We start from the raw sequence: 14,562 nt of genomic DNA on the forward strand, positions 1-14,562 counted from the left end.
TAAAATGGTCGTAAAATAAAAATGCATATATTTTTTTAGGTCAATTAGAGTGCGATGTAATTCTTCCGACTAATCCAAAAGCATTTCCAAGTGGAGAACAATTGGCTGCGCTCTTAGAACAACCGAGAAATCACGATCTTACAGTGTACGAACGCGGTGCCGACAACTGTGTTATCAATATTGGAACCGCGAGTCTCGTTTAACGCGTACGCGTAATACTATAATACGTTATTTGGAAACAAATTCTTACACAATTCTTCCAAAGACATCGATATTTTATATATAAATACTCTACTCAGGTGTTAATGTAATTCTTTTTAAAAATGATATGTATAAAATTTAAGATTCTCTTGTACAAAATGATTCTCGTTTCAAAGAATAGAACGTTGTCGTTTTGTAAATAACTTGTAGGTATATGTATGTTAAATATTTTTAATGTATTCGAATCTCTTTTTTTATACGATCACGATCGTATTTATTGTCACGAGAAATTTCATTGATGAAATTCTAAAAAGATAAAAAGAAAATAAAAGTATTAAAAGAGAAATGGAGTAGATTAAGTATAGATAATTCTTTTTTAATCGGTATGTAACGCTCTGATGAACGATTAATATCATCTTCGTAACAGGAAAAATTACTTACCTATAAATTGCCATGTACTGCCAACGATAGATTGAATTATATCTATTTATTATCTAAATGCTTCGTTTTTTTATTCACAATATTATTATATTATTAGTAAATACGTCGATTTAATTTTGTATCATTGTAATTTAAATTTTACATGTCTCGTTCCAAAACTGAATGTACTATGCAACAATAAGCGTGATTAAATAACAAATGAAATCTTCGAAAATCATATTTTATTTTTATTTACAACGCAGATGAAGATGCATATTCTGTTATCGATGAATGATATAGAGGTTTACCCATTAATGTATAGGAATTAGCGTTTTCAATTTTTACGACAACGTAATCACCAATTTTTATTGGTTTCTCGTCACGCGAATATTTTCCAATAGGTATGGACATGGAAGGAATTATTACTCGCGTATTACCATCATTTCTTGTTTGAAAAGAATCGTGCAATCGTTTACTGAGCTAAAATTAATTATATATTTTACTAATATAATTCTAACGTTAATTAACTAGAAGTAAATTGTTTTACCTTTTCTACAAGCACAAGTTGTAATTGTCCAATTTGTAATTTATTCAATTTTCCCGCCTCGGTTCTATATACTGAAATCATTCTTTCGAGCCGATTTTGTTTCACATTCGGTGGTACGTCATCTTGATAACGACGATGCGCAGTTGTTTTCTAAAATTAATAAAAATACTTTCAATTGTTAAAATATCATATAACATAATTGAATTTTTTAATATAGATATTACCTCTCGCATACTGTAAGAAAACAAAAAAGCTTTGTTATATTTTATTAATTCTATCAACGATAATGTATCTTGAAATTCCTCCTCCGTTTCTCCACAAAATCCAGTAATAAAATCACTAGAAAGATAAATATTTGGAATAATTTGACGTATGTGATGCACCAAATCTATATACGCTTCTCGAGTGTATCCTCTCCTCATTTTTTCCAAAATCCTGGAATTACCGCTTTGCGCGGGTAAATGAATTTCTTTGCAAATATTCGGCCTCTCCGCTATTAATTGTAAAACTTCATCTGGGAAATCTTTAGGATGCGGCGATGTGAATCTAACATAAATTTAAACGAAAGATGTAATAATTATAAATATTTCCAAACATATGAATTCCTACATGTAAGTACCTGATTCTCATCTCCGGATTAATACGAGATACTTCGTCCAGCAAATCGCAAAATCGACGTCCTCCTTTTTTATTTTTATAAACTGTTTTAAAACCTTTTGCTAAATGTGTTTCCATATTATTAGTATAAAATTTTGATTGAGACATATCTCTATAACTATTTACATTTTGTCCGAGAAGTACTATTTCTTTTACACCATCATCTGATAAAGATTGAATTTCTTTCACTATACTTTCAATTGGTCTTGATCTTTCTCTTCCTCTTGTAAATGGTACGATACAGTAAGTACACATATTATCACAACCGCGCATTATTGTGCTGAAAAAATAGAAAAATTTTGAAATAATTATAATTATGAATTACAATAATACAAATAATTACAATTATACAAAAAATAATAAATTACACAAATGCACTGGTAGAATTTGGATTTAATCTGACTGGTGTAATATCTGCATATGTTTCATCAAATGATAAAAGAACATTTATAGCAGTTTCATTGTCTGGTACAGATAATAATCGTGGCAAATCCTTATAACTATCTGGCCCAGCTATTATATCAACAAGTTTTCCTCTTTCTAGTATTTTATCCTTTAATCGTTCTGCCATACATCCTATTGTAATATGATTAACATTATTATAGTAGTTACGTATATTTCAAATTATTTATCCATAAATTTACAATCATACCTAATAAACCAATTTTTATAGGATTTTTTTTCTTTTTTTTCCTTACATGATTTAAGTTGATTAATTTATTCCATATTTTCTGTTCTGCATTATCTCTGATAGAACATGTAATAAATAAAATTATATTAGCTTCATTTATATCTTCCACTTTTTTGTAACCATGAGATTTTAGAATAGACCAAATTACTTCTGTATCATTTACATTCATTTGACAACCATGAACTTCAAAATATACTAAAAAAAATTAAGAATATAAATCAAATTAATAAATATACTTTTTTTTGATGTTATACTCTACTATACTAATTATTTATTCATTATTGTTTTTTTTTATTTACCTTTTTGATCAGAGCCATTAATATTTTGTATATAAGGGATATTTGGTACTCTAATAGGATCAATGGGAATTTCAGTTTTAGATAAAAAATCTTTGAACGATGGGCCAGCTTTTGTTAAATCTTTAAAGCGTTCCAAATCATTAATTTTTTTTTCACCTTCTTTAATAGTTTCCGATCGAATAACAGTTGCATGTAGTGTTTGACATTGTTGAAAATTGTGACATATTATACTATTATATTGAATGATTTTTTCCAAAAACCATTTATTTAATGTTATATTACAAGTTTTGGAAAATCTACTTAATTTTGATGAACATAACATTGCATTGTTCATATTTATAAATAGGTTATATAATATGAAAATCTTACAGAAAATTAATTATAGCATGTTCTATCACAAAGTTCATTTAAACGTTGATTATGAAAACAAAAATAATCAAATTTTATTCATAAAACTTTTATCACATAATCTGAATTAATAAACAAATTTGATTTAAACTAAAAGACATGTTAGAACTTCAGAGATTCTCAATTAAAATTTTTATTTATATCAAAAAAATAAGAAACTGAACGCAGTGACATCTCTTGAGATTTTGAATAACTTTCTATCGCTTGTTACCTTACTAACTGAAATATCTACAGCTAGAAACCTGAATTCCTACAAGAATTCTAAATTAGAGTTAAATCATTCATAAAAACTTAAAAAATCTCTGTTTCTATTTTATAATTTTAGAAATATGGAATTTTTATCACTATCGTAAAAAATTTTTTTAAATACTTGTATTACAAATTATAAATTATAATCATTACAATCGCGCTTGCAGCCAATTAGTTCATATTATTTTTTTATATAACATATAATTGCATCACTGATACAATTATATGTCTATAACTTTACAATGATACACTTATATATTATATATGAAATAATAATGATTGCCCAGGTCTCACCTCGTGGAGGTTGCCGCGTATTGGAGACTCATCCTAACTACGGTCCCATTCATCCTCCTTTATCGCAAAAATTTATTCAAATAAATTATTTCAAATAAAATTTTTCTTTTGATGTATGGTTGCACGACATTTAAATTATTAATCGCTGCAACACAAGCAACAAAAGAAAACTGTACAAAAAAAACCGGCGCGGAAGACTAAATCTGAAAATAGAAATTTTTTTTAATAATTAAAAGCGTACAAAAAAAAAAGAAAAAAATAAGCAAAATAAGTAAAAATAAGCAATCTACGAAGCACTAAATCATTATCTACTTAATTATCACTCGTATTATGCATGCACTTAATTCTAAAATATATTTTATTTAATCAATTTTTTTTATAGTATAATCTTCTGTTTCTGAAACAAAATAATTAAATATTAATACAAATAATATAAATAAATACGAAATATCCTACCTATTCTAAAAGCTAAAAGTATTAACAACATCACAATTTTCATGATACGATATAAACCACATATAATCAGGAAAAATGCAAATGAGGATGTGTAGACAATATCAACGATGGCTAATGAACGAAGTCACATAGATGTCAAGTATTAAGGATGTAGAATGAAAAAGTTTAGGGATGGCAAGCGATCCATGATCGTTGTCTTGAAAGATAGAAAGTTTCCGGAAACTTTGAATCGGAATAGGAAAGGCAAGGATGCCTTTTAGTAAGAGGAAGAACATTAAACACATTATTTATAAATCCTATCTATCAAAAAATAAAAAAAAGAAAAACTAAATGTTTGATCCTAATATAAAAATTGGAAGATGTATCTAATGATAAAGAAAGAATGAAATCTTCTATTTCATTCTATTAAATCCTGAAAAATTCCTGAAACAGATTATAAAATAGAATTAGTAAAACTTAATAATATTAATTTTTTGCACGTGATTAGTCAAAGATACACACGATTAAATTTCTTCTATTTCTTTTTTTCAGTTCATACCTGTAACAAACTTAATTACTGGATTAATAATTAAAGAATAATTTATACTAAAAAAAAAAATGAAAAATTTAATATCAGAAATTAATAAAAATTAATAAAATATTGTTAAGTAATTCATAAATGAAAGACATTTATCAAAAAGAAATATATTTTTTTAATAGCATGTATTTTTAATAACAAACGTTTCTAATAAAGGGATGCTGAAAAGAGAAAGACAAATAGTAAGACCAGAAGGGCTATTTTAAATATCCACTCAATGTAAACCGAACAAACAATGAGTGGAACATTTTTTTCCACTTCGCAAAACTAATCTATTAAATTATCAAAAGAAAACGCGAAGAGTGCTTTGTTGTATTTGCAATGCAATCTCGGCAAAAATAAATAAATAAATAAAAAAAAAAGAATAAAAAAAATAGAAGACTCTCGAAAGTATACATCCTCAATAAAGTGTTTTAATAAGTATTTACGAAACTCTAATAAACTATTTTATGCACTCACATTTTATTATACGCAACACTAATAACGGAATATTGCAGCTATATAAGAAGCTGCCGTTGTATAACCACCCTTGTGCAGCTTTTCTTCTAGCTGCAGTGGGCAATCCAGGAACATGTGTACTTCCACAATATGAGTGGAAGAAATATGGGCAACATTTGTTAAAACGCAACACTACTTTAAGCAACGCGATCATTCGTAACGCAACACTAATTCCTAAAGTAAATTTAACACAAAATTTGCTATTACAAGTGAAAAGCTACTTCAAATATCTCAATAAATTGCAATACTATATAATAAATTCAATTCAAAAAAAAAAAGATAATAAAAAAATAGACTAATTCATAATCAAAATAATTAAAGTAATATATTTTATCGTAACGCAATGGAAAACGCGATCATCATTTTATCGTAACGCTAATTCAACCCGTATTTTATTTAGCGCAACACTAAATCGCGAGTTGCCCACGACGACTGGATCTGATGGGCCGGCATGCAAATCGGCCAGACGACACAACAATTACTACGTATTGCTAAAACGAGCACAGTGACAAAGTAGTAACAATGACTTCCCATTCTTTGGATCCAAGCAAGATCGAAAAAATGAGAAGCCATTCGTTGCAGCCCTCTTCGTGACAGTTTGTCGGGCCTCTTCGGTCTTCCTGCTTCGGGCGCGATGCCCGCTGAAACTTATAACTAGGCTCGAGATTTCCTGCACGCGAATTAAAAAAAAAAAAAAGAAAAAAAAGACTAAATCGCGAAAGCCTGAGTGCACATGCGCGACCAACGATCGCAGCAACCATTGTCCGCGCATGCGCAGAATCTCGAGCTCAACGTTCGTTTCGAAAGCATTCGCGACCGCGACCGCGGAAATTCGAAAAATCGATGAGCAAAGCCATAAAAACGAATAATCGATCTACGATCATTCGTCTCGGCCTCGCTCTCGATTTTTCAAATTTGATTTCCTGAAACAGATTGTCACGCGAAAAACGCGCCTACCCGAGCAAAGAATGTGACAATCTGCCCGGCCCTACCTACTTATAATTAACATTCGTACCAGAAGTACACTACCTATCCTACCTAGCCCTATATTTAAAAATGGCAAAACAGGCATACCAACACATTCATTCCACGATTCTCACGCATAATGCTCGGGCGCAAAAAGCCTATACTAGGGAAAACGTCCCGGGACGCCTCCGACACCCGAGCTTGGCACACTACTCGCACACTCTAACTTTACGTACCATTTTCCTGAAATCGGCTGACGATGGCTAGTAATCATTGCGTGAAAAGTAATAAAATTTTATATATACGTATAATTTTATTCGATTTTATGAATATTCGTATCATTCGTATTATTGGAATAAGATTGAAATAAGATATTATTATTATAATTTTATAATAAAATTAATAGTTATTAATTATGCTATTATTTTTAATCCGCAATATATAGCGGATGTAATATTGCTATCATATATATATGTATTGTAATTGAATTAATAATTATTAAAACGACGCAATCCCACAGTCTAACCACACATACGCACAATGTGGAAAATACGTCGCGCACGATATACTAACGCATCGTCAATCGCTGAGAAATTGTTATAAACTTATGAACTAGGATCATCATGCTCATCGCCTCTCTCTCACCCAAGTAGCACCTGGGCACGTGAGTGAGATTCTGGCAATGAACACGGAAGGGGTTAAACCTGAAAATCCTGAGCTAAAAAGATATATTAATGTAAATATTAACGAGCTAATGAACTTTGATCATTTATATTCTCATTTTATTTAATATTCGAATGACTCTATTTTCTAATTTATTCTTTGTCAATGTAATAAATTGTTTATTATTTATTTTAATATTTTATAAAAAGAATTACTGATTAGAAAGAAATATATATTTATAAGAGATTAAAATTTAATGAATTAATTAATACCCTCAGGCGACTTATTCATCAAAGCATATTTTCAAAAATATGAAAGAAATATTCAAAACTTATAGCTTTGATTTCAAAGTCTACCTGTCGCGAAATGTCTTCTTGCATATAACATTTAATAATTTCAAACGAGAGCAATAAAATTTTATTTTTTTTTATCTCTATTATTACTTGAAAATCGATATTAAACATGATTTTTTTGTTTAGTCGAATATTCGCGTCTAATTCATAAACATATGAATATTCATATGTTTAGATACTTGATGTTTGCAAATATCCATAATGAATATTTTACAGTTATAATATTTTAACTTTAGAGATAATTAATTTGGAAAGTTATTAACAATTATGAAACGCGACATACAAGAAGACCTAGCCTAAACTAATAAATAAAACGAAAAAAAAGAAATGTTACTACTCACGAGTATAATAAATACCCGTGGTCACTGTGCTCGTGCAAAATTCTATACAACCAGTCATCCGTGTCGATTCGGATCTTTCATCCTACGACATGATTGAATGACTGGAGGAATCAAAATGCATGCGACTCACCAAAGATGCGAAAAATCTGCATTGGTGCTGATTCATGGGAAGTCATCATTGAATAATAAGAAATGGAAACTGTAACAAAAAATGGAACATCGTAATTTATGATATTATATATATATAATGATTATTTAAAAAAAGTGAAATTAAAAAAAATAATTACCTCTTCGCGTGATGGATGATCGCCTTATGCTCTTGAATCACTGATTTTAATATATACGCGAGACAAATATAAAAAGAAAAAAAGAAAAAAAATAAAATAAAATATTATTGATGCGATTGCTTAAATTACAATGAGCGAACAAACACTGACTTTATTTTCACGAATAGTTGTTATAATTATATTAGAAATTAGAATTATGCTCTATTATGTTTATATTAGAAATTAGAATTAGAGTTATGCTCTAAAAAATACTATTACGAAATAAACACTGATTCTATAAACTGCATTGCACGCAGTCATAAATGTTTTTTAAAACTGATGAAGTCCAGGAGAAGACAAAACTATCAGCACCTTAAATAAAATATGAAATATCACATGTAATATTTTTTTACAAAACTATAGTATTGATTATAACATTGAAAAATTTCAATAGCAAAAATAAAATTAAAATAAAAATATAAAATTTAAAAATTAGAAATCTAATGAATAAAATAGAATAAGAAATATGTTACCTCTTCACGTGATGGATGATTGCCTTATATTCTTGAGAGAAGCACTGACTCTATATCTCTGTACAGAAAACGAATATTTAAAAAAAAAAAAAAATAAGAAGCTATTAACACGTCCGTTTATATATTATAATCGATGAACAAGCACTGACTCTACTTTCGCGAAACTATTACAATTAAATTAAATTAGAGCAGTTTTGCTCTAAAGAACATTGAAAACACTATTACAAAGCAAACACTGATTCTATTGACCGCATTGCGCGCAGTCACAAAAGTTCACTGACAATAAAAAATGAGATGAAGTAAAAAGAAGTAAAATATTTCAATATTTTTCTTCTTTTTTCTATAAAGCGTTTGTTTAAGAAAATGAAGCTATTTTTTTGAAATGACAAAGTTAAATGACAAAGTCTATAAAGAAATATTATATTAAAAATTAATTTAATCTATTTAAGATAAAAAGAAATTTGAAATAAAAAGTTCTTTTAATCTTTTCTATTTTTATCCTAATAATATATGTTATCCTAATTAATATATTATAAATTACTTAAAAAGCATAAACAATAATCGTATTTGTTTCTAATATAACAAATCAAACATTACCAGTCCGTTATGAAAAGTTATCAAATTGAACATCGTTGAAATGTTCGTTGTGGCGTCCATATTTAATCTCTTTTTCCCGCCTTGAAAGTCACTTCACCAGTTAGATGTTAATCTGCATAAAAGATAATTAGATATTCAATTATAAATAATTAAATATAAAATAAATATATAAAATGTATGAAATTAGAATTTATTGCATTAAAATAAAACAATAACTAAGATTAAATTACCTTAGAAATTTATAATATGAACTATCAGAAATGCTAACGATCAACGAACAGACGAATAAAGAAAAAAAAATAAATTATTCTTCAAAATATCATAAATTATAATAATATTCAATATATTATTAAATTAATTAAAAAATAATATCCGAAAAACAAAAAAATAACTATGGAAATAAATATTATACAAAATAAATTACGCACCTGAAATGAAGCGGCGTCTAAGTGTCACAACTTTCGAGAATAGAATGATATCTCGAACGCGTAGCGATTTCAATATATCGAATTAAATTGAGATAAGAATTTGTTCGACAATTCGATAAATCGAAATCTATGAACGCAAACCATTAACTTCTTGAAAAGACTGTAATATTATAAAAAATTTTTTTAGCCTTAGGTTCTTAAGTGTAAAATCAAAACAAATATAACAATAATACACGAGTTGAACGTACAGTTTGACGTACGCATTTAGGAATGAAATGTGCGATAATATATAAATTAAAATTAATTATAAAACTACGTTGTTTATTATAATAAAGAAAATCTTATCATATTTGTATAAAAATTACCTTTTCATTATTACGGTCACACTTTTAAACTCATCAAACAATAATTTGCACAAATAAGAATTAAATTAATCACTGCCGATGAAATGCAACCTGCTACCACGATTTTCAAGAATAAACTGACGCCATGTCATGGGCATGCGCACCGAATCGCCTATCAGCTTTTTGATTGGTTGAAGCTATATCGTTTCTTATTCGTTTAAATCCGCGCGAAAATTGAAATATTATAATACATTTTAATTATGATTCTTAATTTTCAATATATATATATATATATATATATTATATATATATATATATATATATATATTATATATAATGATAAATTTTATAAATCAAACTTAAAAATGATTAATGATTACCACACTTACATATAACTTCTTTTATTCCAATAGCAGTATTGTTTCATTGCATTTTAATTTTTGATACAAATATTTGATATAACATTTATGCTAGTTTAAAATTGTTTAAAATAGATTTAAAAAAATTTTTTATGTAAAGTAAAAAAAATTTTTGTTTCATGTATAGTTTTTATTATACACTTATTATAAAAATTTAATAATATATTATTTAATGATGTGCAGCAGCTTTTCTCATTTGGACAAGAATATTTCCAAGTTCTTCACGCTTCCTTTTAGCTCTGATATGTGTACCCAACTATAAAATTTAAAAAAATGGAATATGAAATTGTTATTTATTTGAGTAAAGACAGATAGAAAGAAAAAAATTTAAGGTTATATAAAATTTATTAACATTCTTACCCTTCTTTTTAAAAATTTTAATGCACGTTTATCCTTGGAAACTTTTAATAATTCCATAGCACGCTTTTCATATGGTGCATGACCAGTTACTTCACGAATTAAGTCTCTGACAAATTTGCTATGTTTAGTTTGTCTCTATAATTAAAAATTTTATAATTATTATAATTAATTACTTTTTACTATTTTTACATCTTTCAATAAAATTTTCAATCAAAAAAATCTTAATTAATAAAAAAAACGTAAAAAAAAACAACAAACAAGAATATATAGAATGCATACTAACCCCTTTTAATCTTGCTGGTAAAACACATACTGTTTTTTTCTTCTCATTTTTATTTTTTGCCACACGAATTTTAGTTGTTTTATGGCCTCTATTAAGACCAACTGCTAATTCATATCTTGGAGCCATCCTGCAAAATTAAAAATTGTGACTTATACAAATTAGGTTAGCCATCATAATAATATAAAAGTATATACACATTATATGATTTAATATTGAATTAATTAAATTGCAATAACTTAAATATACATTTATTATTACATAAATAATATTTATTTAGCAAGATTATACAGATATTTTGAGATTCAATTTGATACAAACCTTTACAGTTGAAATACACTCATAAGAAGAAACACAATCGTGCTTATACATAGATTTTTATTCGTTCTTTATACGCATGCGTCAAAATTAACTAGTCTGATTTACAAATATGCGACAAGAAACATATTCTGTGTCTTTTAGATTTCAAATATTTGATTAAATTTTTCCGCAATATTAATATTTATGCAATAAAGATAAAAAAAATGTAATAATTATTTTCTTATTATATAATTCTTAACCTTTTATTAAAAATCTTTCATTATAGAATTAATGTAAATTAAAATATTTTATTCTATTTATGAAATAATATTTTTCATAAAATATGATATGAATATTTAAATTCTTCATACTTTATTTTGTACATATGTTTTATATTTTATATACATATGCTTTATTTTATAATATATATTTTTTATACTTTAACATAGATTTTAATATTTCGTAAGGTGGATATTCTGTGTTATATTCACCAAATTTATTTCAACTTCACAATTATGATTCTTAATTGCTACGGTGTCAAATTTTTAAAGAGGATTTTTTAATTTATATTATAAAACGGTATGTACGTGTTGTACACAATTGTGTCATTTTTATTAAAATCATTCATTTCATAACATTAATTATTACTGACAAGAAATCATGTCTAAAATGAAAAACATTCCAAATAACTTAACCAAATGGGATCTGTCAGAAGATTCTCTGGCACCTTTAACTGATCATCAAAAAGAATGTTTATTGAATTTGGAGGAAGAATTATTTCCTGATAATAAAATTAAGACTGAAAAAATAAGTGATACAGTATGCACAAATGAAGAAACTACAAAATCAGTACAAATAGAAAGATATCAAGATTTATTAGAACATTATGCCAGATTAGAAAAAAAATGTGTGGACAGGAAAGATATGAAATACATATTATACCTTAATGAACTTGAGGCTCGACGACAAGAATGTCATGAACTTTGTCTTCAGATAGAAGAAGCATTAGAAGATTTCACTATGTTATATAAACAATATTCAGAAGTATCTGATAAAACAATATCTCTTTATGATGCTAGTGAACAGCTTGATTCTGATCAACGAAAATTAAATTCTATCATAGAAAACATTACAGAATATGTGAAATATTTTAAAGATATTGATATGATGATGGAAAAATTAGAAGCACCTACATTATCGGTGAACAGTGAAATGTTTTTTAATATATTAGATAAAATTGATACTAATATAGATTTTGTTCAAAATAATCTTTCATTTAAAGAAAGCAATACTTACTTAATCAAATATAAGCATTGTCAATCTAAGGCAATATCAATGATGCAAAATTATATTTTTAATCTATTTAGCAAAACAACGGAAAGCATTTTAAATTTAAAAGATAATGATGATTCCCAAGATAATGCAGATGCAGCTTTAGCCCTTTTTTATGGAAGATTTCAAACTATATTGCCAAAAGCTAAGCCAGTTATAGAACAAATTGAAGCAAAATCTTATAAAAGGCAAGAATATGACAGTTTATTATCAGAGTGCCACCAATGTTATTGGAGTCAAAGAGGATTAGTATTAGGTAGTAGTGTTCAAAAATCTTTAATATCTGTAAAGGAGAAATATAATGGTGATCATTGTAGTTTGGTAAGAAATTCATGTGCATTATTATTACATGCATCAATGGATGAATATAAATTATTTTATGAATTTTTTTCTAAAACAAGTAATGGATTAACAGCATATCTTGAAAGCTTATGCACTTCTTTGTATGATACATTGAGACCATTCATAATTCACATTAATCATTTAGAAACATTGGCTGAAATTTGTTGCATTTTAAGAATTGAAATGTTGGATGAACATGTTCAAAATAATTTTGAACCTTTAGAAGGATTTGGAAATATTTGTTTGCAGTTATTACATGATGTACAAGAGAGACTTGTGTTTCGTGCACATCTATACTTGCAATCTGATGTTTTGAATTATAACCCATCACCAGGTGATTTAGCTTATCCAGAAAAGTTAAAGATGATGGAAGATATAGCAGAATCAATAAGAGAAGAATCTAGACAAACAAAGATGAAAAAGATATCTATTTCATCTAATGATGATAATATTTTAGAACCAATATCCAGAAATCATATAGAAATGGATTCTATTTATCAGAAAACACATATAAGTAATTCACCTGCAGATCTTCATGGAATGTGGTATCCTACTGTTCGTAGAACATTAGTATGTTTATCAAGATTATATAGATGTGTGGACAGATCAGTTTTTCAATCCTTGAGTCAGGAAGCAATATCTCTTTGTGTTCAAAGTATAGAAAATGCAAAGCAAGAAATTGAAAAAAGGGCATCATCTTTAGATGCAGAACTTTTTCAAATAAAACATTTGCTCATTTTACGTGAACAAATTGCACCTTTTCAAGTAGACTTTACAATAAAAGAATATAGTTTGGATTTTTCAAAAGTTAAAACAGCAGCATTTGGTTTATTAGAAAAAAGTTCAAGACTTTTTACATTGTCAAATAATGCATTATTAGAATTTTTATTGGAAGGAGCACCTCAAATGAAGGAACAATTAATAGATTCAAGAAAACATGTAGATAATAAATTGAAATATGCTTGCCAACGTCTTATACAACATGCTACATTTTTATTAATACACCCAATTTTAAAACTATTAGACAAGGAAAAGTTACATGCTAATAATCCAGATGCATCTCAAGAACATGCTCTTGGAAATCCTCAAGATGTTGCAGCAGCAATATGTGAAGCATTGAGAATAATTAAGTTTAAATGTCCTGAAATTCAACAATTAATGCAATTATATCTCTCTAATAAGGAGACAGAATTTATTTTATTTAGGCCAGTAAAAAATAATGTTTGTGCTGCATTTACTCAATTATATCAAATATTGAGTAAATATTATAATTCAGAGGAACTTCTTTTAATTGCATGTCCATTACCAGAACAAATTTCTGTTATATTGAGCTCATCCAGTCTTATTCATGGAAAAAGCACACAAAATAATGTAAAAAAAACGTAGCAAAAATAAATTAGTCAGCTTTTGTAATTGCATATTATAAATACATTGCATATTAACATCATTTGCAATCTATAATCGAATTATTATTTTTTCTTTTATGTTTTTCTTTTTAAAAAATTAATATTAATATATAATAAATATTTTATATTTTTAAATAAATTATGTAAAATGTGTATAAATAATTCAATAATTGCATATAAAATAACTTAGATATTCAAATTACGAAAGCTATTGCAATTTATAACGTCCTGTATTAAAGATAATATATTTTAATTCTTTGTAATGTACTTTAAGAACGCGTAATTTTTATATTACGAAAATGTATATATTTAAAATATTAAATTAAGTTAATATC

General features: G+C 26.9%; 4 protein-coding genes and 1 long non-coding RNA gene across 12 annotated transcripts in view; 2 read left to right on the forward strand and 3 right to left on the reverse strand.

The window, feature by feature from the left end:
- The window catches only part of LOC107998986 (ankyrin repeat domain-containing protein 6), a 109,665-nt gene extending 108,965 nt beyond the window's left edge, over nucleotides 1-700 (forward strand). For all 8 annotated transcript variants that reach the window (XM_017058596.3, XM_062083054.1, XM_028667302.2 and 5 more), the window contains one exon: nucleotides 40-700. In XM_017058596.3, coding sequence (XP_016914085.1) covers nucleotides 40-203 — 164 coding nt within the window. In that variant the 3' untranslated portion in view covers nucleotides 204-700. The remainder of the gene's footprint in view (nucleotides 1-39) is intronic.
- A 146-nt stretch (nucleotides 701-846) lies between these two features.
- LOC107998987 (CDK5RAP1-like protein) lies at nucleotides 847-3,437 on the reverse strand. Its single transcript, XM_017058598.2, has 7 exons — nucleotides 2,816-3,437; nucleotides 2,478-2,711; nucleotides 2,194-2,401; nucleotides 1,788-2,105; nucleotides 1,393-1,714; nucleotides 1,169-1,318; nucleotides 847-1,101 (listed from the first exon to the last, which is right to left on the reverse strand). The coding sequence occupies exons 1-7, from the start codon at nucleotides 3,147-3,149 to the stop codon at nucleotides 874-876; spliced, it is 1,794 nt and encodes a 597-aa protein (XP_016914087.1). The 5' UTR covers nucleotides 3,150-3,437; the 3' UTR covers nucleotides 847-873.
- A 5,488-nt stretch (nucleotides 3,438-8,925) lies between these two features.
- Nucleotides 8,926-9,993, reverse strand: LOC133667070 (uncharacterized). The gene is made up of 3 exons (XR_009832194.1): nucleotides 9,810-9,993; nucleotides 9,445-9,604; nucleotides 8,926-9,128 (listed from the first exon to the last, which is right to left on the reverse strand). It is a non-coding gene; the product is annotated as an uncharacterized LOC133667070 (long non-coding RNA).
- A 323-nt stretch (nucleotides 9,994-10,316) lies between these two features.
- LOC107998994 (large ribosomal subunit protein eL36) lies at nucleotides 10,317-11,321 on the reverse strand. Its single transcript, XM_017058609.3, has 4 exons — nucleotides 11,169-11,321; nucleotides 10,851-10,977; nucleotides 10,568-10,702; nucleotides 10,317-10,463 (listed from the first exon to the last, which is right to left on the reverse strand). The coding sequence occupies exons 2-4, from the start codon at nucleotides 10,974-10,976 to the stop codon at nucleotides 10,377-10,379; spliced, it is 348 nt and encodes a 115-aa protein (XP_016914098.1). The 5' UTR covers nucleotide 10,977; nucleotides 11,169-11,321; the 3' UTR covers nucleotides 10,317-10,376.
- Nucleotides 11,322-11,619: 298 nt separating this feature from the next.
- On the forward strand, nucleotides 11,620-14,282 carry LOC107998993 (conserved oligomeric Golgi complex subunit 3). Its single transcript, XM_017058608.3, has one exon. The coding sequence runs from the start codon at nucleotides 11,808-11,810 to the stop codon at nucleotides 14,205-14,207; it is 2,400 nt and encodes a 799-aa protein (XP_016914097.1). The 5' UTR covers nucleotides 11,620-11,807; the 3' UTR covers nucleotides 14,208-14,282.
- Nucleotides 14,283-14,562: the final 280 nt, after the last annotated feature.

Source organism: Apis cerana, linkage group LG12, assembly GCF_029169275.1.
Source record: "Apis cerana isolate GH-2021 linkage group LG12, AcerK_1.0, whole genome shotgun sequence".
Taxonomy (NCBI): domain Eukaryota; kingdom Metazoa; phylum Arthropoda; class Insecta; order Hymenoptera; family Apidae; genus Apis; species Apis cerana.